This window comes from Mastacembelus armatus, chromosome 6 (genome assembly GCF_900324485.2).
Source record: "Mastacembelus armatus chromosome 6, fMasArm1.2, whole genome shotgun sequence".
NCBI classification, from domain to species: domain Eukaryota; kingdom Metazoa; phylum Chordata; class Actinopteri; order Synbranchiformes; family Mastacembelidae; genus Mastacembelus; species Mastacembelus armatus.
The window spans coordinates 8,529,984-8,552,028 of NC_046638.1; the positions used below are offsets into that span (position 1 = coordinate 8,529,984).

The following is a 22,045-nucleotide window of genomic DNA, read 5'->3' on the forward strand; positions in this document are numbered from 1 at the left end:
TAGCTTTTTTCTATTTTTGTTGTCGAGAAGTTATCGATGTGTCTGGGATCGATTATTTCCGCCTTAAACCCGTTCTGTGCTCCTCTGGTTAGCCCTGAGAAGCGGGATTGTTATTGCATGTCGCTCCGTGATGTTGTTACCGGTATGTTAGCTTATGTTTCAACCACCTGGTCTTTACGTTCGTGTTTTTGGTGTTTTTCTAATACATATGCGAAACATCGATAATTACAAATATGCGACCATTTAAATTGGAGTATTTTTTCAGACCTCAGCTAGCTAGCTAGCTAACTGTTATTATTATTAACCCTGTCCGCGCTGGTAGGTCACCTCAGAGTATGCGACAAAGAAAAAGCTTTTTCTTAATCGAGCAGCACGGTTACCGCCTGCACCATGTCCGAGAGAGCCCACAGAGACAAACCTCGGAGTTTGTCACTGTCCAAGAGCAAAAAGAAAGGTAACGTCAAAGCTGGGACCGCTGCCAGTGCTGCCACCACCACAACCCCCATCACCTCGTTCTTCAGCAGCCAGCCTCCACCCAGGCTGGCCTGCCCTCTTTGTGGCCAGTTCGTATCCAGATTCAGGATCAATGAGCACATTGATTTGCAGTGTCAGAACTTTGAGAGAGGAGACAGCAGTGCCGCCTCAGCAAGCAATAGTGTCGCACCAAGCATCCAGCTGTCACCTGGAAGGAATCCCCCACAGTCCTCAGAGCTGGGTCCACAAAAGGAGGAAGAGGTCAAAGAGACCAAGACCAGCCCTTATTTCAAAAAGAATAACTTTCAGCAGGCACCACGGGAGATAAACAGTAAAACTGTGGTCCGGACAATTGACCTGGGAAGTCTGTCTTCTAAGTTATCCAGAGGATGTAATAAGGTGTCAGGGAGGACACAGACAGATGATAAACAAGTACCAAAGTATCCTGAAAAGGACGTAGATCCTCTTGATGCATTAAATAGCTCACAGAAAGAAAATGTTCTAATTGAGGAATGTGTGACAGTCACTGACTTGACAAGAGCCAATGTGGAGACCCCAACAGAAGTGGCAGATGGATCATGTTCAGAAAAAGGACACAATCTGGAACACAAAGCATCTCAATCAGAAACTGTGCAAAAGCTGGTTTCTCCAAAGCTGCACTCTAGACTGACAAAGAGGAAAAAGGAAACGCGGTTCACTGGCAGAGTGTCTGGATTCAGAAAGAAGGCGAAGTATGAGGAGAGCAGCAGAGGGTCAGAGGAGGCGCTGTCTCGTAAAAGTACAGCCGTGACAGCTGATACAGAGCAGTATAAAACTGAGGTGCCTTCTGACAATTCTTCTGAGCTTCCACTGAGTTCAGAAGAAATATACAAGAAAAACACTGCCATCATAAATAATGATTCTTTGCCAGAGTTCGGTGGTGAGCAACCCACCGCTGACCATGCTGTCCACAGTTCTCATCCCACACGACTTCCATATTACCTCCGTAACTTCCGGACTGTGCTACAGGCTGTGCTGGATAATGAGGACGATAGAGCACTGTTCAACCAGGATGATATGTCACTCATACATGCGTTTGAGAAGCTATCAGGTATGATGGACTCTCTCTCACTTATTGTATTTAAAAACCATCTGAAAAACAACAGTGAACTAAGGCCTAACTATTTGTGTCTTCTCCATCAAAGTCATGGGGCAGAAGCTTTATGTGAGGCTCTTTCAGAGGAAGCTAAAGTGGCTTCAGGTAAATAAACTGGATTATGAAGAGATATGCAGTGATCTGGGACCTGTTGCTCAGGAGCTGGTTCAGAGTGGTTTTCTACAGACAGGTAACTGATACCTAACACATTTTTGATATTTTAAAACATTAAGTTGACGGCTGGTTATTCATATTTTTTTCTCTGCAAATGGGCATATTTAGCTTTCTTTTGTTAACGCCCACCTATGCTGATTTTGCATCTTAAAGAGAATGATCTTGAGGACCTAAGGGAGGCTCTTGATCTCCTGCCTGCTCCTGAACTCAAAGCTCTAGCTAAGTCCTTCCATTTGGGCAATTCTGGGACTCAAAAACAGCAACTAGCAGATGGGCTTCTTCGTCTGAGTAGGCAAAAGTCCCTCTTCTCTCTGACCCCTGCTCAAAACAAAATTAGGGACGTCATCCTCAAAAGGTGAGAGGATCAAATGCATTGTCGTCATTCTCAGTACTAGTATTATAGTAAAGATCTCACCCCTGTTATCTCTAACTTTAAAGGGCGAAGCAGCTTGCAGGTTTCTGTGTGCGTCTGTGTCGCGGTCCTCGGGCCATCTTCTCTCGCATCCTTTTACTCTTCTCTCTGACGGACACCATGGATGAGGAGGAGATGGCAGCTGGTGGGCAGAGCCAGCTTTATACCATCTTGTTAGTCAATTCAGGGCGTCTGGCCTTCCCAGACTACACAGTGCAGCGTACAGTCAAGGTGTTCCAGGACAGAGAAGAGCTGATCAGGTAAGGGCCTACCAAAAGAGTTGAATTAAGATCAGTGTGTTTTTGTAAGCAGGATAGGCAGAAATAAATACTCATTATTCCATCCATCACACCAGGTATGAAGCATCCATGCGAACCCTGCAAGAGATAATCTCATCTATGCAGGCAGGTCACTGGGAAGAGGCTCTGCAGCTGTATTCTGCTGCCAAAAGTGTCTGGCAGGAGATGAGACAAAACCATGACTTCAGGTGATAAGCACATCAATATTTCCTCAATATTTATTTGCTTCCATGTCAAAGGCAGATACAGAGTTTCTTCTGATTGTTTAATGTTATCATTGTGTTGGATAGTCAACAGGAAGCGCTGCCTGTGTTCCTGCGCAGCTTCACTACAGGATGGGGTTACACTCGGATCTTATCCAGAGGAGTGGAGATCCTGCAGAGGCTACGCCATTATGAGGTTTGCTGACTTCACTCTCGCCCAAGTATTTATGTGGTATTAAAAGATCTCATGGGTCTACTTGTGTGTTACAGGAGGCAGTAGAGGAGCTGCGTTCCTTACTGTTGCAGACGGTTTACTGTCCTGACAGCCGAGGACGATGGTGGGACAGGCTGGCACTAAATCTTCACCAGCACCTCAAAAAGCCTGAGCAAGTGAGTGCAATTATCTGTGGTCCCACTCAGCCCCTCAGAGACATTCTCATTATTTATCTCCTTGTATGACACTGTGCTCAATAATGGATGTGTTTTCATTTGTTGCTCTGTGGTCTTTCCTTATTGCTTCGAGGCTATTTGTGCTATCAGAGATGGGCTCTCGGACAGTCTGGTACGAACAGGACATAAACTCGCCCTTCATCAGAGAGCTGTTAGGATGAAAGAGTCTGCCAGCTTCAAGAAGTACCGCCTGCAACTCAAAGACTTGCCCACCATTCACATCCAAGATGTAAAACATGTGGGTTTAACACAATGTGTCATTTGGATTTCATGCAAAAATGCTCTTGTGCTAATTGTTAGGTGTATGCAAATGAAAGAAGTATTATTTTCATGTTTGTACTTTTGTCTGCAGGTGACAATCCGAGGACAGCTCTTTCCTCATGAGGGAGGCATGGGGAAATCTGTGTTTCTTTTACCAGCAAATGGAGAAGGGGAAGAAAGAACTGTAATATGCTCTGTGGAAGAACTGTCCTTAGCACATTACCGCCAACAAGGTTTTGATCAGGGTAACTAACTTTTCTCCTCATTTTAACAAACAAAAATTTAGATGTCCTCTGAGCAAAAGAACAGCATAGTATGATTTTTTTTTTATTTATTTTTTTTTATTATATGACAGGGATCCATGGAGAGGGCTCAACATTCTCTACATTGTTTGGTCTTCTTCTGTGGGACATCATTTTTATGGAGGGTGTCTCCGATGTCTTCCGAACTCCATACCAGGTAAAGTAAGCTCTATATAGTATATGTTGAACATTTCTCCATGTATGTTGAACTCAAGTTTGTTTCCCCTCACAGACATGTCCACTGGATTTATACACTGACGGTTTCTATGAGAACAGAAAAGAGGCGATCGATTCTCGTGTTCAATTACTCAGTGAGGTATCTGTGGAAACACTAAATAGTATGTTGGAAGATGTCTGGACCTCCCAGGAGGGTAAAGTGTGTTCCCTTGTCAACTGGGAGCGTTTCTCATCCCTTCAGCAAGCACAGGTATTTGCTGTCATTCATGTACATAATTACACTGCAGTAAAAGTGGCATAGACATTTAAATGTTTGTCTACATGATACCTGCAGTCTCTTGTCTCGTGCCTGGGTGGAGCCTTCTTAGGAGGAGTAATAGCACGAATGTCAAAAGACTACAGACACTGCAGAGGAGGTCTGCCTGATCTTGTGGTGTGGAACTCCTCAAACAACACTTACAAGGTGAGATCACGTCATATCCTAGCTGTCTAAATTAGATATTTTCATTTGTGTATGCTTTCAGTTGCCATGTAGTACCAGATTACTTAAAGTGTGCTTACACGGATTGAACTGCAGTATGCAATATTACATGTGATGTCTTATTGTTGTAGCTGGTGGAGGTGAAAGGTCCCAATGACCGGCTGTCCCAGAAGCAACAGATCTGGCTGGATGAGCTGCAGAAACTAGGGGCTGATGTGGAGGTGTGTCATGTGGCAGCTACTGGAGCCAGAGCAGCTCGACTGGAATAAACAGACACAAAGAACTGACTGATAAGACTGCTGCTAATTCATCAAGTGTGGTCATAATAGAAACATAAACAGTTGCATAAAGAAATATGTGGGTGTTTCTTCTGATTCTGGTCATCTAAGTCCTAAAACTGCAAAATATATCTTAGATATATCTCAGTATTTAGTTCAGTATAGGAAATGCCGTGGCAAGGGGTGTGCCCTGTGACATGTGGTATTATCATCAAGAGGATGATCATCACTGAGACCTGCCAGGATCAGAAATAGCTTATTTATAGATAATCAAGCGGATGCATGGCAGGAAATGAATCCAACAGCCACACAAACCTGATAGTGTTTCCTTTGGCAAAACTATATTGTCAGGAGCTCGAGTGACCAAGCAACGAAAGCTCACATTTAGTTGGCTGCTAATGAATTGTATGACAAATCTACAAGATTGTTATGCAAATAATTACTGTAATAATATAACATGCATTTTTTCCACTACTATAGGTGCAAAGAAAAATAAAAAGATGTAATGAATGTTTTATCAATTAAACTGATGCTTTCTCTGTTTATTAGTTAATTTGTTGGTTTATAATATTGTGGAAAATTCCCACCAGTTTCACAGAGGCCAAGAATACATAATCATATTGCTTGTTTGGTCTAACCAATAGTCAGTTTACTCCAAGAAACGTCACATACAAGAAAGAAAAGCAAATAGCAAATCCTCACAGTTAAGAAGCTGCAATTTTTAAGTATCTTTGTTTGACAAGTAATTTTCTGTTGATTAAGATATTTTTTTCAATAGAACCATACATAATGATACCAAAAAAAATGTGACGTAATTAAATTCAAGTACTCAAGACTTTTAAATTCAAGTAGCAATGCAATAATTCAGAAAGTCTATTGCCATTGAAATCCTGTATTCAAAATTCTACTTGAGCATTGCCAGCAACAGGTATTTGAAGTGTTCATTATGCAGACTCTAGCCCAAAATCTTGAAAATTCTGTGCACTTGTTTGTAAATGTATGCAAAAAATAATTTGGGGAAGACTTTTTGGGCTTTTCTGTCTGTTGTGGGGAAAGTTGCAGTTTTATCCATTCTATTAGTACCCCGTGAAAACACATACTCACAGAGCTTAATTGGCCCCCTAACAGAAAACACCTGTGTAGATCTGAAACGTCTTTAATCCATAATAAGTCATTTATATGGTTGGTACGTAACATGCAAGTGAGTATAACTTTAAAATAAATACAATAAAGTAAAAAATACATAGTTTCCCTCTGATTTGTTGTGTAACATCATTTAAACCTATTCAAGTATGTTTAGATTGTATGACCTGGAGTAAATGCACTTTCTTTCCACCACTGTTAGAATGGAAAGACAGATGGGCTGTAGGATTAAATAGGGTGGCCTTTGAAATATTAAAATACCACTTTGGTTCCGTTGTCTTTATTGTGAATGCGTTTGTAATGGTGTAAACAGGTATACACATTGAGTTAGTGCAGTAATGTACTCAGGCCTGGATCATGGATGCGTTTGGGGGGAGGGGGATGTCTAGTTGCCGTGCGTCTGACGTCATGACGCCGGAGAGAGGAGGCGATGAGAGGAAGCTGCAATAAACACACAGGGCGTCTGCGCCTATCTAGCGTTAAGTAGGACAATAAAGTGAAAACGGCATCAATGCTTTAACAATGGATTTGTCCGATATGCTTCTTAAAGTTTTTCTCTTCGTGTACTTACTAAACTACACCCAAGGTGAGTGAGGCGTTTTTACAGAAAACCCTATAAGTTGTGTTGAATCGGTGAAGCGGCGGCTGAGAGGAGTAGCTAGCAGGCTAACGTTAGCTAACAGACGGGCCTGCTTGTTATGGGGAGGACTGCGCCCTTTTCGCCGTATTACTTCTACCTAACAAATGATAAGTAAGAGCTTACTTTGGTTGGTCCGGGTGAGTGAAATAAACACGTTTTGCTGAGTTATTTCTGCGTGTTGTCACCATTTTTACTGTGAGGTTTGGCTTGGTTTTGTTGTTATCGTGCGAATAGCGGAGACAGCCATTGTTATGAGAAGATGGTGATGCCGACTCGATCAGCGGACCGTTAGCTTTGTGCTAGCTAACACTTTGACAAATAGCCTCATCGATTTTGGCAGAAGACAAAGTTTAGCCACTCGTGTTGTGTTGCTTGAACCTATCACAGACTTTACAGTTTACATGACACAAGTTTTCAGGCTTGCTGCTGTAATTTTATTTTCTGTGCTGTCTGTATGCTAAGCTTCTTAATATTCCCCAAGTTCATACATAGACGCTATAACTTATGCATAGATTTGTCTAAAATAAGTCTCAGACCTTTGCAGTATCACTATTCATCATCCGCAGCCCATAAATTTGTATATCTCAAACTAGATCCCTTATGCAAACTGTCAGAAGTAGCGATTACTATCCCTTCACACAAATGGGCCATTTCGTGTGGTTAAATTAATATACAACTAAACATGGTTGGGAACTTTATTAATCTCGTGTTTTGTGTAAGGTTTTGCGAGAGTTTGTGAGGGTTTTTGCGATCACAGAAATGTAGGAATCGGGAATCCATGTGTTTGTTTAGCGCTTGTCTTCTTTGTAGGCCTTGAGAAATTAAAAGTGTTTGAGAGTAACAGTCATGGCCTTCACTTCTCATAGTCACCTCAATGAAAAATTTAATGTTAGCACCTAAATATTTCATAATGCACATGAATGCAGAAGGAGCTGAATCCTGGTCTACTTATGCATCTTTGTTGATTTGAATCCTGTAATTTTTGGCTCAGTAGTCAGCCATAATTACCTATCAGAGAGAACTAATTACATATACTGAATTTACTGAAAATACATGACTTTGTTTTAAATGTTATGGAGCAAAGATCTAAATACAGCGAACTTTCGGAATGGCTTAAATAGCCTAAACAGAATGACTGTTTTCTTGAAATGTAGTTTGTCAGACTGGTATTGAGTGTGAAGCAGTTTGTGAAATGGTTGGAGGTGCCTGTGAATCTCCTTCCTTCAAGCCCACCACCCACACTTCTGGTGGCGAAATAATTATGCAGTGACGCCGGGGGCTGTTGTTGAGCACAGCTCCAAAACTGGCATCTATTTGACTTAAATAGATTTAGTTGGTTTTTAAGACACAGACCAAACTGGTTTGTTGTCACTTTCCATGACGTTAATCCTGCCTGTCAAATTATCTGCCTGATAATCCATATTATGGGCACCTCAGTTATTCTAATATGTACCATGCATAGGTTATCTACGCTAAGACATACTGTAGCTGTTTTACCCTGATGTCCCTTTTAATGAATCAAATAAAAGTATTTGAGCCTTGAATTATATTACAAATACAAAACATTTCTCTAATTGATCCACCATTTGCTAAGAATAGTCAGTATTATAGAAACTGAAGAATGTGATGCCATGGCTGTTATAGATATATGGACTTACATGTTGTCCCCAAGATATGGTAGTACACATTTTGTCTTTTATAAATGTGTTTTATGTCACCTTTTTATAATATTCTTACATTTCTGCCTAGTGAGTTCGCAGGCACATGTTTAAACATTCTTTATTTTTGGTTACATTCAGTACATACATATATAACCTAGAATAACTGAGAGAAAGATTGTAGCTGTTGTTTACTTAAGAGTCCATGAAGGTACATGTTTCATCAGTTTTTGTTATCCTTGTATTTTGCTTGTTTTTCTTGATAAGATTTACTATTCTTTACTTCTTTAACAGGACACTACAGAAATCCCCTGAATGAGTACATTCGTCACTATGAAGGCCTGTCCTACGACACAGAACTTGTGCACAGCAAGCATCAGAGGGCCAAGAGGGCGCTGTCTCATGAAGACAAGTTCCTCCATTTAGAATTTCATTCTCATGGAAGGTTTGTCAAATTTTTCCACATATTAGCAGAAAGGGAAATTTTGTTTATGTTATTCAGTATATATGTCATTTCATCTTCCTCTTTATTTACCTGCCTTTGTGGTTATTTGCAAAGCTCATCCCATATGCCTTCATTGTTTATGATTAAAGGTGGAGGTCAGCTGCAGCTGTGTTATGGAGTGTGACGGAAAGTTGTTTACATTTAATACTGTTTTATGAATATCAAAGATCTGTTTTTTCCTTTGCCATGGTTTCTAGGTTCTGTAGTCAGCTTTAGAGTTAAAGCTATTAATCAAGTGGTCAGTCAACAAGATTTACTGGCAACTAAATAAGCAATAAGCTTATTTAGTTGCTTATGATCATGTGAACTGTAGGGTTTGTAGGTCATACAAAATCAGATTAAGGTAACTGTATAATACTGATTAATCAATAAGAAAAATAATTTCAGTATGTTAGTTAGATCTGTCATTGATGGATGAAGATGGATGGATGTATACATACAGTAGTCACTGTTCTTCATCCAGCATTTTGAAAAAGAACTGTTGTGTCTACACTCTCCATGACAAAGTCATGACCATCTGGCTGGGAGCTTGGCAAAGGCTGCTCATCGTTCTGCCTGTAGCAGAACCTGCTGTTCCCAAACTCTGATGCTGCTTAATAAGGAAGAGAACCATAAGAGCTGTGTAAACAAGCACACGGAAGGAAGATGTCTGTCCCTTTGAAAAGTAGAAATGTGTCTGGTTTTTCCTTTTGAATGCATGACAAAGCCAGGGACACAACTAAAATCTTACTTTTAAGTTTCCACACACTATCCACCTTCAATTCGCCCTATTTTAAAGAAATGTTCAAATGTTTGAAAAGGCTGATATTTTACTGCTAACTGGTCTTTATGGGCCTTAACTTACAGCAGAAACAAAGTCATAACAGAAAACAACAGTGATTCAACAGATACCGTGCACACAGAGGGTGAGATTTATGTGCCGTCATGTTCGGTTTCACCATATTTTTCGGATCTACAAAGCCCTCTGTTTTCTTACAGTTAATTTAGCTGCTGTGCACTGATCTATAGAACAATAAGAACACTGTGTAGGTTTACTGTATTATCTTTGTTTTGCCATATGTTTGATCAACAAAAACAGCATTGTCTCGAGATGTCCTCATTTTCTGTTTCCTCTCTTAGAACATAAAGACTGCAGTTTTCCCCTGTGCAACAGAAAACCGCTTAGATGTTTTCTCTCTGCCAAACCCTGCTCTCACTTTCACCCTTTCCCCCTTTCATTTGCATTTGCCTTTTTTTTTCCAAAGGCTTTGTGAATATTGCTTACCTCCCAAAGTGAGGCCAAATCCAGATTCAAGGCCAAATCCATAGGCACACACTCTGTGACATGAATAAAGCTACAAACAGTTTTGCAATATCAATGAAACACCCACCTTATATTTATACTAATAGTTTTATTTCTTTGATTTCAGGCATTTTAATTTAAGAATGAAGAGGGATACCACCTTGTTTGCCCAAGATTTGAAGGTTGAAGTTTCAGGAGAAGAGATTCCATATGATACCTCTCATATCTACACTGGAGAAATATATGGTGAGAGTTAGCCATTTGTTTCAGTCTATTTCTTAGTAATAAAAGCAGCCATGCATCCCTGCACATTTTGTTGTTTAACTTTTTTTGTTGTAACATGAACACATGATCTTCCATGAATCTTCTGACACCAATAAATCTGGATTCCCAGGTGAGAAAGGTACCCTGACTCATGGCTCCATTGTGGATGGTAAGTTTGAGGGCTTCATTCAGAGCTACCATGGCACCTACTACGTGGAGCCTGCTGAAAGATACCTGGAGGACAAAGACGTGCCCTTCCACTCTGTCATCTACCATGAAGACGACATACGTGAGTCCAGCAACCTCTGCTACGCAAATACTCTTGACAGTCTATTTTCATGTAATCAACATGTACATGTAATTGAGTGCACCCATGTAGATGTGTAAGGTTAGGGTAGCTGATCTGATGGAGATAGAATGGTGTGATCATCCCCCAGGGAGGAGAGACACCCGGGGTGCTCATTAGCTGAGTAACACAATCTTTCTCTCGGGCTACTGGCTCATTTAAGAAGTCTTTACAATATTGGTACTGAGCTCCGAATACACTTCACTACACCAGCACCCCGTAATTTCAAATCATCTGTGTATATATTTCATGTGGCTGTGGGGTAAATGAAATGAACGTGAGTGGAGTTGCTAATGAGAGCGACAGAAAAGTTAACAGCTCACACAGCAAAGCTAGGCTCAAGTGGCGTGTAAGTACATCCATTAGCTGATCATGAATAGCGCTTGAAATAGAGTGACTCAGGGGGTTAATTGGCTAACATTGTCTTCTGTAATCCTAACAGTGTTGTGTCTGCCTCTCACACTCAGACTACCCGCACAAGTATGGCCCAGAGGGAGGCTGCGCTGATAGCTCAGTGTTTGAAAGGATGTGGAAATACCAAGCCACTGCTATGGAGAAGCCACCTAAGGTAAACTTCACCACACACCACAGCAAACACTCATTGTGCAGTAAAAAGATACTTCGATTTTTGAGGAAATTTAAAAAAAAAAAAAAAATCTACTTAGGCTCAGAGATGTACATTGGTATCTATTTACACATGTGTGTAGTTGAGGTTATATTGACTGGTGAATATATACATAATTAATGGATGTCTACACAATTAAATAGTACCGCTTCCCTTTAACATGAAATAATTGCTCTTTACTGAAAGTTTTATACTTCTCTAAATTCAGATTGTACACAGTAATGCCTGCTTTGCTGTTTAAAATTTAAACTTAGAGCCTTGAAATAAAACAAATAGCAGATAACCAAGAAAATATTATCCCCATGGAATCTTAAAACTCTGAAAGCAATGACATTACTACTGCACAATGCCTACTATTCAAGTAAGCCTGTCCAATTAGGCTTAGATGAACTAGTCAAACATTAGTTAACCCTGTCCATACTATACAGTGTAACCAAAACATCGTATTATCGTATCGTATTTACTGGACTATAAATCGTTTTTTTTTTTTTTTTTTTTACTCCTCTGGCTTGTTATGCGACTTAGATGTGGATTTTTATGGTCATTTTGTTGAGTAGTCACTAGCATTAGATGGCACTTTTGACTCAACTGCTGAAAAAGTGAAAATGCTTATGCCGCCCAAAAGCAAGATCTATACTGCCGATTTAAAGCTGCAGGTAATAAAGTATGCAGCCAACACAAAGTTTGGAGTGTCTGTCGGCCTTCAGGCAACCGAGAGAGGAGAAGGACATGTCGCTTCATCTCCACCCACGTTACTTGACACGGATGAATGAATTCAATAATGCTCTTCTGCTTGTTGTTATGCCTAGCCTTCATTCTTCATAGGCTACTTTGTAGTATAATTAGAAATGTGACTTATATATGTTCTTGCTAAAAATGACTAATATTCTGGTGCAACTTATAGTCTGGAAAGTACGGTAGCCTGTTTTTGTTTTTTTTCCCCCATATTACATGGACAATAGCAGTAACATCTTGGGAAAATCAGATGTGTAGCTAATGTTCTTCAGCAGGGTTGCATTTATGGTAGCTGAAAAACCACAGCCTAAAAGGACCAGGTGTTAGTTTGGCAGCGTTTGGTCCTCTAAGAATGATCTTCCTTTCATTGCTGCCATCAGGAACTCCACACTGAGGTGGAATCTAATGACCCTGTGTTGCTGAGAAAGAAGAGGATGGCTCAGGCTGAGAAAAACACATGCCAGCTTTTCATCCAGACTGACCACCTTTTCTACAAGTACTACAAGACCAGAGAGGCTGTCATTGCTCAGGTAATGCAAAGTCACTGCCACTCACTTTAAAATTAAACATACACAGTCAGTATGGAGGATTTTCATGTGGTTGCTGTAGAGACACATTTTTAACCAGCAGCAACAGCTAATTAGTATTAAGTGTAAAGGTTAATTGGTATCAAAATAATAATAATATATCTTATTCAGTGCAAAGGTTGAATCATGGCTCTTCTAATAGGGAATCAGAATACACAAAAAAAGCACTCTAAATTAGGAATCTGCACAGTGTGTGGTTTTCTGTTTGAACTTTAAAACTCAGAGCCTGGAAACTCATCGCAAACACTAGCCCGTGTCCATGAAAGTATAATTTCCATGAACACATGGCATGTCTAAGGAGTAATTTGACATTTTTCTAAATCCACATTTAAATTCTTGCTGAGAGTTAGGTGAAAATTGTAAGTGGTAATCCCTAATTAGGATATAACATTTAGGACATAAATAGCAATAAGTGTTGCCATTGGACAGAACCAGGCTAGCTGTTTCCCCTCTGGATGCTGGAACTGGCTTCATATTTTTAGTACTGACATGAAACCATTGATCTTCTTATTTCTCTGCAAGGAAGAGAATAAGCAGATTTATCAAAATGTTGGCACTGGGGTTCCTTTGTGTGTCCTTTAAAATTCAACAAACAAAAATGAATTACTTCTCAAAGTGAATATAAAACCTAGGTTATTTTGGATGCAGTGTTTAAAACTAGTCTAACATCAGTTTACACACACTGGACATGCATTAGAATGAAAGTAACAAAACAGTTGTTTCAAACAGTGTGCAGAAAAAATAGTTATTACAGGTTGGTGAATTTACATGATGATTTAGTGAATTATTTAATAAGTTACTTATTATTTACATATATACTGTGCATTCAGTATTTGCCACATTATAGTTTGAATCTGGCAGTGTAATGTTTCAGGTTTGAAACGTTATCCTTTCATCTTACCGTTTCAGATTTCCAGTCACGTGAAGGCCATTGATGCCATCTATCAGGGCACAGACTTCATGGGTATTCGCAACATCAGCTTCATGGTGAAAAGGATCAGGGTGGGTTTTGTCTTGATATATCAATTTTGAGTTTCCATTTTAGATTAGGTCACTGTCTTTCCTCTGAGCTCATCCCAAACATCTTGTGTAGATCAACACTACCAACGACGAGAGGGACCGGTCAAACCCATTCCGCTTTGCCAACATTGGCGTGGAGAAGTTCCTTGAGCTGAACTCAGAGCAGAACCATGATGACTACTGTTTGGCTTATGTTTTCACTGACAGAGACTTTGATGACGGGGTGTTGGGTTTGGCCTGGGTGGGAGCCCCATCAGGTACTGAAAGACAGTTAATGTGTAATCAGTAATCAGAAACTGCAAACAATCTGTTCTATTTTTAAAGACATGTATGAGCAAAAGGCAAACCAATGTATGTTTTAAAAAAATTCTACAATACCTCACACTTTGTACTGGGCATGTTATCATTAAGGATTACCACTCATGTTTGGGTATGATATTATCTTATAAAAGTACACATGATTTACAGTGGGAGTTATCTGCAGCTACACAATCAGTGGTACTAGGAATTGGATATGTTATAAGAACCAAGTTCAAATAACAACTCGGATGATATGCAGATGCAGTGATTCCCAAAGGTTTTCATTATGGTCCTCAAACCATATTCCACAGCAGTAAAAAGATGTTTCTGCAATACCCCTTTCATTTAAGTTTTAACAAAAAACATGGAGCTTGTCAAATCTTTCATTTACAGCTGGAGGTTATTTGTCCCCTCATGAAATCTTGAAAGGAATTCAATTTTAGCATGAACTGTAACCATGCTGATGAATCAGGCTCATTATTCTTTGAAGTAAAGCATTATGTCATCTTGACGTTAATTATGTAATTGAGTTACAGCATTAATCACATCTACCCTCCTTATTGAGAAAAATCCTTCACTGTGGTTTGGAAGGGTTTTTTCCATTTTGTCTTTTTTCTTGTAAGGGAGCTCCGGAGGCATCTGTGAAAAAAGCAAGCTGTATTCAGATGGAAAAAAGAAGTCTCTCAACACGGGTATAATCACTGTACAGAACTATGCCTCCCACGTACCTCCAAAAGTCTCCCATATCACTTTTGCACACGAAGTAGGACACAACTTCGGCTCCCCGGTGAGTTACTTAATGTCACTTTTATGCATGGTGAGAAAGGAATTTATGAGAGGCTCATACACTTTGTCCTTTCTTTTAACCTGTGATGTTTTTTTTTTTCTCCCCTTTCTCTTTAATTTCTTCTTCTCAGCACGACTCTGGATCTGAGTGCACACCGGGAGAATCCAAGAGCCAAGACAAGAAGGAGAAGGGCAATTATATCATGTATGCAAGAGCTACATCAGGAGACAAGCTCAACAACAACAAGTTCTCCAACTGTAGCATTCGCAACATCAGCCAGGTGCTGGAAAAAAAGCGAAGCAACTGCTTTGTTGGTACGTTTTACTGTTGGTGCTACACCTCAAACTTTCAGCATAACTGTCTGTATGGAGCTTCGTTTCAGACGTGTAGAGAGAGACCACAATATTATTTCGATCCTGTATTTACGAGTGTGGGAGATTGTTAACCCCAGTGCTGTGCTGGAGAGTGAGTCCATGTAACTAAAATTACATCAGGACTCTGGCACTGAAAAGCACTATTGGCATTAGCCCAGTGTTATTTTTGCTGACAATATTTGGCAGATGGTAGACTCCTACTATTTATGATTTATCTTTTTTCTTCTTTTATATCAGCTCTTTCAACCTTCAAATCAGCAACACAATAAAAACAGTTTTTACCACTCCATTATTTAACTCTAATGTTGTGTAAAGGAGTTTTATCTGCTTGCACGTGCAGTCCCAAGCATATATCAGTCTTGGCTGTTATTGGTAGGAAAAACATTGGTGTTAGTTTCCTAATTTGTCTTGGTACAGTAATTGCCTGCCATTTCTGCTTTAGCATTAACAGATGAGTTGGGTTTAATTTAGCATTGGGTTCTTCAAAGGCTCTTTTTCTATTTGAACACTTTTTGTTTCCATTTTACTGAAACAGCTCGTTTTCTTACAATAGTATTTTGTTTGGTTTGGTTTTGAGATGCAACAGTTTCTATAGTAAATGTCTAAATTCTACTACACTTTTAGCCCTCCATGTCAAAAAGTGTGAAATGAACATGATGTAGTTTTTGGTGACCAGACTCGGTCTTTACTCTTCCCTCCACAAATAGAGTCTGGCCAGCCTATCTGTGGTAACGGCCTGGTGGAGCCTGGAGAGGAGTGTGACTGTGGCTACAGTGATCAGTGCAGAGACCAGTGCTGCTATGATGCCAACCAGGCTGACAACAAAAAGTGCAAATTAAAGCCCAACAAAGTCTGCAGGTAGATGCGGATGTCATTTTTCTTGTTTGCCTCACTCTTTTGATGTTTCATCATGAAGATCTGACAGCTCATTTGTGATAATTCTTTACTCAACACTCGTCTCTTCATTACTAGTCCCAGCCAGGGTCCTTGTTGTACTCCTGAATGTAATTACAAGAGTCGACATGAGAAATGCAGAGAGGAGTCAGAGTGTGCTCACCAGGGCATGTGTAATGGAATCAGTGCCCAGTGCCCCACATCTGAGCCCAAGGCCAACTTCACCGCCTGTCATGGAGAGACCCAAGTCTGCCTGAATGGGGTGAGTGCCTGAAGGCTTCACACCTGTAAGAGCTAGTTGCTATAGCAACTTCATACCAGTTAGCGTCTGATCTTGCCTGTCCTCATGCTCCACCCCCACAGGGCTGCTCCGGTTCCATCTGTGAGAAGTACGGGCTTGAAGCATGCACCTGCGCCAGCCAAGATGGCAAGGATGAAACTGAGCTTTGCCATGTGTGCTGCATGGAGAAGAGTGAGTCATTTACCTTGTTCCCCATTCTTTTTTTTTTTTTTTATTAAATTAGCTTGACATTTTGAATTATGTTGACTATCTGTGGTTCATCTCTGTAGTGAATCCCAATACATGCAGCAGCACCGGATCAGAGCGCCTGGCTCGTTTCTTCAACAAGAAAGTGACCACACTGCCAGCCGGCTCACCTTGCAACGACTTCAAGGGCTACTGCGACGTGTTCATGAAGTGCCGACTGGTGGATGCAGATGGACCACTTGCCCGGCTGAAAAAGGCCATCTTCAACCCAGAGCTCTATGAGAATATTGCAGAGTGGATTGTGGTATGTTTATTGATTCTCAAGTAAGAATGGATGTTTTTTTTTTTTTTTTTTGTTTGTTTGTGTTTGTTATTGTTGTAATTGAATCGTGTTTCATTCTTTTCTCTTAGGCTCATTGGTGGGCAGTTCTGTTGATGGGTATTGCACTCATCATGCTTATGGCTGGCTTCATAAAGATTTGTAGTGTGCATACACCAAGCAGTAACCCCAAACTCCCCCCGCCCAAACCACTTCCAGGTGAGTCCAGAGGTTTACAGCAGTTTAGTTCGTCATACCCAAGGAATAGCAGTTTAGACTAAACTAAATACCCCATTGCCAAATGTTGATTTAGTATTAAAAAGGAATCAGTTTGAAGTGTTCACATACTACAATAAATAGTGCATATATGTAGGCTAGTTATATTACTCACAATCTTGTACCAAATACTAATATAACAGTAGTTGTTGTGTTTCCAATAGTTAATCACAGAACTTCCAAAATATTCAGTGTTAAACTTGATTTTGTAAGTTTGACCAAAGGTCTATTTGAAAATAAACTGGATATTGCATGTTTGCGCAGGCTAAAAGTCAGTTTTTACAACAAATTGTATGTGTATTTATGTGCCACTTACGCTAATACCTGCAAATGTTAACAGTGTAATATGAATTTATTACTATAGATTGCTTTGTCTTAACAGGCACTTTGAAGAGGCGGCGAGCACAGCAGCACGCCAGCTCCCAGGTGCAGCAGTCTCAGCACCCGCACTCCCACCAGCACGGCCACAGTGGTCATGGAGGGCACGGTGGGCACGGTGGCCAGCGGCAACCCCAGAGGCAGCCTCAGCGTCAGGCACAGCCCCAGCGGCACCACCGTCAGCCCAGAGAGAACTATCAGATGGGCCAGATGAGACGCTGAGACCCTGCGCCCTGCTCCTCCTCCCCCCAATGCCTTGGCTCCTCCTTGTGCCTACAGTGGGAAACAAAAGCGTCACTCCATCCAAAGAAAAGCCTGACATGGTTGTTAGTCATCATCATATCCTCCATCTACAGACAAAACAGACACGTAAAGAAGAGAAAACACTATCTAGCAACTCTATTGGCTCTTTGTGGAGTGGACTCGACCATCAGCCATTTCCAATGCAGTGTGATCTATCTTTTTCCACCATTTTTTTTTCTTTTTGGAGTGCCAAGGAGTTAAGGAATCATGTGTAGCTTTAGTACATTCTGTGGTGTGTGTATTTTTTTTTTTTTCTTTCTTTTTTCTTCCCATTGCAATGTCTTCTTGAGTGACATGCCCGTGGCTGCTGGTCAAGTGTCCCGTGCTTTTCTTTCGCCATTCTAGCCAGGAATGAGAAACACTCAGTGGAGATTTGTGGCACTTTTGTGATTTACACATGTCAAACGGCAAAAGACACAGGCTCCGGTCTCTCGTGCGGACAGTCTTCTGCATGTGACTGTACATATTTAGTGTATCATAAGTGAAAACAAACTCTTTCTTCTACTGTAAATGTATGATTCACTTTTTTTTTTCTTTTTTTTTTTTTTGGTTAGTGCTCTCAGGACTCTTTAACACATAAATGATGGAATGATGGTTGTGAGTTCCTTGGAACGTTGCTTTTGAGGATTTGAGGCCATCGAGTCCTCTTTGCAGTCGTCCAGTCAGGTGGATCTTTTTCACTTTCTTTAGATCGCTAGGTTTTGAATTTGAACAAGGTCATCATATCCCACTTTTTCGGCCTTCTTCATTCAAGGCCCCTTTTTACTTCTTTTTTTTTTTTTTTGTGTGTGTATGTATGTGTGTGTGTGTGTTGCTAACATCATGTTTTGGTCATGTTGTGTAACAAACCAGATGAGCTGTCTAGTTTGGTACACAATTTAATGTCTCTACATTTGTTTTTGTTGATGAAGAATGAATAACCACTATTTGAAGCCGATGATGATTCTACCTGTTCGGATATGAAGACAAAGGAAAGTGAAGGCTGTTGTGGCTTAGTTTAGAAGTGAGAGTGAATCATGTTACAGAGTTAGTTTACATGAGTGTGAAATTTTAAAAAATGACTCCATTGTGGATGTACAAAAAAAAAAAAAAAAGTAAGATTAAATCATTCTATTATTCTTGAAGATAGCAAATCTAAGAATTTTTCAATGTGGGCATGCAGACACATTTCTTAAATGTGACTATTAATTGACCAAGGTCTGTAATATTTGTATGTCACTCAGCGCTTTTTACTTTGACAGCTATTAATGTTAGTCTTAAAACATCTGGAAGGAGCAGTGTAACTCAGCAGTATTGTCACATTGTTCACCAACACTTGTTCATTTGTGTGTTCACTTGTTTCACAGAACAGAAGCAGCAGTTTATTTATTCATTTTATTTTTCTAAGCACCTGCAGTTTTCTCTTGGTCAGATCTCATCATGGACCGAATCCCCTTAAGAGCTCATGAGCGCAGGCCTCAGTGTGAGTTTACATCAGCGTGCCATAAAACTTTATACAGCTGATCTTTGTGCAGAGGTTTTTATAAAATCACAGGGAACACTTCTAAGGTTTCTGGAGCCACATTACATGAAACAAATGAAGATGATGTGATTTTTTTTTATTTTTTATTTTTATTTTTTGTTTGTTTGTTTGTGGGATTGATGGACCTCAGGTGTTTTCATTCTACTCTCGCTGCAGCAAAACACGAGGGACTTAACACTAAGTGAGAGGATTTCATAAGCTGGTCATGATATATTGTGCAAAATCCCTTGATATTTTTTTTTTTTTTGTTACCTTTGAAGATTTCACCCAACAAGATATGTTGGGTGAAATCCAGAAAATCTCTGGATTTTTGCATTATATATTCTGCGTAGGATGTGAGTTTTTTGTGCTCTGACTTTATTTCATCCTGGCGTTATTATTTTGTAAATGCATGCAATACTAATCACCACTAATATCGTGCAACACTGTCCTGATGGTCATCATAATCACACATGTGCTCTTGAGGGAACATGAACATAATGTCTCGCAGTTAGCAATTTATTTTACATGGCAGATGAATTAGGTTTGTTGAAGGTTTCTGCAACTTGTCTGTACAAAATGGAGCTCTTTTATCTTTTAGGCTGGCCTGCCCGTTAAGCCTGGAGAATTTACCTGTAAACTTGTACAGTACTTCGAAAATTTACATTTCATTTGAAAATGAAAATTACATTTTGATACATGTTTCATTTTTTGTATTCTAAATCCAGAGTAAGTCAAAGATGTTCATACGTGACAAATTTTCCTCTCCTCTACGTTATTTATGTTCTTATATGTGCTAGTTGAACTGGAGTTTGCTTGATACTTTTCTCCACCGTCATCAATGGTAAAAACAATTCAGTGTGATGGGGTTAATGTTACATTCTCATTTTTTATTATTATTATTATTTTTTATTTTTATTTTTTTCTGTCTTTGTTATCCTGTGGCATGGTTTGGGTAGAAGAGCAGAAGAATAATGCCTGTAAACTTACTTTCTTTTTAATTTCGTAGTCTTGGTAAAGTTTTTAGATAAACGTGCACTGAAAATGTCCAAATTGAGTTGAAATGTTGTAGGTGATGTAGGCCGAAAGAACACAAGATTAAAAAGTAATACTACTGTCTGATTTTAATGTTCACTGTGTTTTATACAGTATCGGAAATTTTTGTTCACTTTGAACATTTTTACTAAAAAAAAAAAAAAATTTCAAATTGTATTGTGCAAAGAGATGTAATTTTTGGAGTACTTGAAATGCATTAATTAAAAGACTTGTTCAAAATAAATAGACCCCTGGTTACTGTCTGTAATGTGCGATCTTTGGCTTTTATTGTTAAAGTGGGGCAGTTTCAGTCGTGTGTTACTGAGATGTAATTATATCAGGCGTTTAAAGAGGTGCTCTGCTGATTTAACAGATGAAGACTGAAAACGCAAAGCTTGGATTAGAAACTTTTGTGTTGGAATTTGAAATATGTTGGCATAGGCAGATGTTCATTAAAGGAAATGTAGGAATTCAGTGTGTTTGGACCCAAAAGCTGAGATGTCACAGTATCTGCTGCATCAATGTTGATCGTTGTTTCTTTTTTTTTTGTCCCTGTAAACATCTGCTTTAGAACTCAAAGCTCACTGGCCAGTCTGAAGCGCTGGACCTGAGATCTTAGGTAATTCATTTATATAAATGTAATTCTGCATCACACCAATTTAAGAAGGTTGCATCTGTTTTTAAGTATAAAAGCCTTTTTACAAAGTGACCCGTAATTCCATGACATTAAGACTAAAGATGGGTCGGGTTGTATAGTAGCAGCCAAAGTTGTTTTTAAGAAGAAGGACGTGAGGAATAGGAGTATTATATCTAATTTAATTGATATCAAAATGGTGAAGAAATAAATTCAATGTAAAAACTAATATAAAAGAGTCTTCACACTTTGCCATTCTGTTTTATGGAGAGTTTCAGTCAGATACTCCAACATTACCAGAACCTTACCTCTGTTGTGCTCACAATTTCCTGTTGATGCTTGAAGGTCTCAGAAGTTTGTCTCAATAAACAGATATTGCAGAAATCAGGTTGTGTGGGTGTGTTTTTTTTTTATTTTATTTCATTTTTACATCTGTAATATGTTTCTCACAAGTCGCCCAACCTTATTTGTGTGCAGATTTATATTACGTGGGTGCCTCTTCTAAAGGTCAGAACTGATTTTATATAAAAGTACTGTGAGTTTGTTAGGATTATTTTGATCTTTTTTCAAAATGCATCCATTGCTATTAATACTCAGGACGAAGTTATAGTTAAATGTCCTTTAAATTCTGGATCTGCCTTTCCTGTAAGCTGGGCCCATATTTATCACTTAATGTGGTGAATTTATTAATAGTTATCAAATATTCCTGCCAAGTGAACCTTTTGCTAAATGCAATAAGAAGCACCTACAGCAGAGGGAGCACAGCCTGTGAGTCACAAATATCAGCAACCTATGAACAACTCCTCCATTTCACCACACACTGACAAATTTAGCCTAAAAACTTAAATACAAATGTTTGTTTTTTTTTTGAGTAAAACTGGAAGAAAGAAATACAGCTGCTCAGACACTTTTACTCTCAAGTAAACAGTTTATTCACACAATATGTGTGGTATTTGTTCCACAATTTATTATTCATTGCTTAAACTTATTGATGACTTTTTCCTCTTAAATGTGTTTGATAATGTAACATCCACACAGGACAGTGTGTGTCAAATCCTGGAAGCCCAAGCTTGCCCATGCAGTGCCATGTGGCCTGCTATCGATTTTCAATGCGGATCCTCAGCTGCTGCTGCTGCTGCTGCTGCTGTGACATGAATGAGCACAGACACCAACAATAAAAGTTCAGGCTCAATGTTTTCTGGATGATGCAGGTGGTGAGTTGCATCCCAGTAAGTATATATTGTTTTTATTACTGATGCTGTAGTTAATTTCCCCACAGTTCTCCTTCAGGCTAATGCAACTCTGA

At 39.5% G+C, this 22,045-nt stretch overlaps 2 protein-coding genes across 2 annotated transcripts; both read left to right on the top strand.

Annotated features, from left to right (window-relative positions):
• The first annotated feature begins 98 nt into the window (after nucleotides 1-98).
• On the top strand, nucleotides 99-5,194 carry fan1 (FANCD2 and FANCI associated nuclease 1). The gene is made up of 13 exons (XM_026312464.1): nucleotides 99-1,564; nucleotides 1,659-1,799; nucleotides 1,937-2,138; nucleotides 2,222-2,455; nucleotides 2,551-2,682; nucleotides 2,785-2,893; nucleotides 2,968-3,087; nucleotides 3,221-3,385; nucleotides 3,500-3,653; nucleotides 3,764-3,867; nucleotides 3,943-4,137; nucleotides 4,222-4,350; nucleotides 4,500-5,194. The coding sequence occupies exons 1-13, from the start codon at nucleotides 391-393 to the stop codon at nucleotides 4,635-4,637; spliced, it is 2,997 nt and encodes a 998-aa protein (XP_026168249.1). The 5' UTR covers nucleotides 99-390; the 3' UTR covers nucleotides 4,638-5,194.
• A 1,029-nt stretch (nucleotides 5,195-6,223) lies between these two features.
• LOC113133014 (disintegrin and metalloproteinase domain-containing protein 10-like) lies at nucleotides 6,224-20,368 on the top strand. Its single transcript, XM_026311519.1, has 16 exons — nucleotides 6,224-6,375; nucleotides 8,382-8,532; nucleotides 10,002-10,120; nucleotides 10,269-10,427; nucleotides 10,952-11,052; nucleotides 12,225-12,374; nucleotides 13,341-13,433; nucleotides 13,525-13,708; nucleotides 14,375-14,538; nucleotides 14,669-14,852; nucleotides 15,620-15,770; nucleotides 15,885-16,068; nucleotides 16,170-16,278; nucleotides 16,377-16,597; nucleotides 16,705-16,831; nucleotides 17,271-20,368. The coding sequence occupies exons 1-16, from the start codon at nucleotides 6,312-6,314 to the stop codon at nucleotides 17,486-17,488; spliced, it is 2,379 nt and encodes a 792-aa protein (XP_026167304.1). The 5' UTR covers nucleotides 6,224-6,311; the 3' UTR covers nucleotides 17,489-20,368.
• Nucleotides 20,369-22,045: the final 1,677 nt, after the last annotated feature.

Excerpts from the sequence above, each read along its gene's own strand:
- fan1 (XM_026312464.1), top strand. The coding sequence starts at position 391 with ATGTCCGAGAGAGCCCACAGAGACAAACCTCGGAGTTTGTCACTGTCC. Across the intron at positions 2,894-2,967 it reads AGAGGCTACGCCATTATGAG|GAGGCAGTAGAGGAGCTGCG; the intron begins GTTTGCTGACTT and ends TGTGTGTTACAG. Across the intron at positions 3,868-3,942 it reads TCTTCCGAACTCCATACCAG|ACATGTCCACTGGATTTATA; the intron begins GTAAAGTAAGCT and ends TTCCCCTCACAG.
- LOC113133014 (XM_026311519.1), top strand. The coding sequence starts at position 6,312 with ATGGATTTGTCCGATATGCTTCTTAAAGTTTTTCTCTTCGTGTACTTA. Across the intron at positions 10,121-10,268 it reads CTACACTGGAGAAATATATG|GTGAGAAAGGTACCCTGACT; the intron begins GTGAGAGTTAGC and ends CTGGATTCCCAG. Across the intron at positions 13,434-13,524 it reads TCATGGTGAAAAGGATCAGG|ATCAACACTACCAACGACGA; the intron begins GTGGGTTTTGTC and ends CATCTTGTGTAG.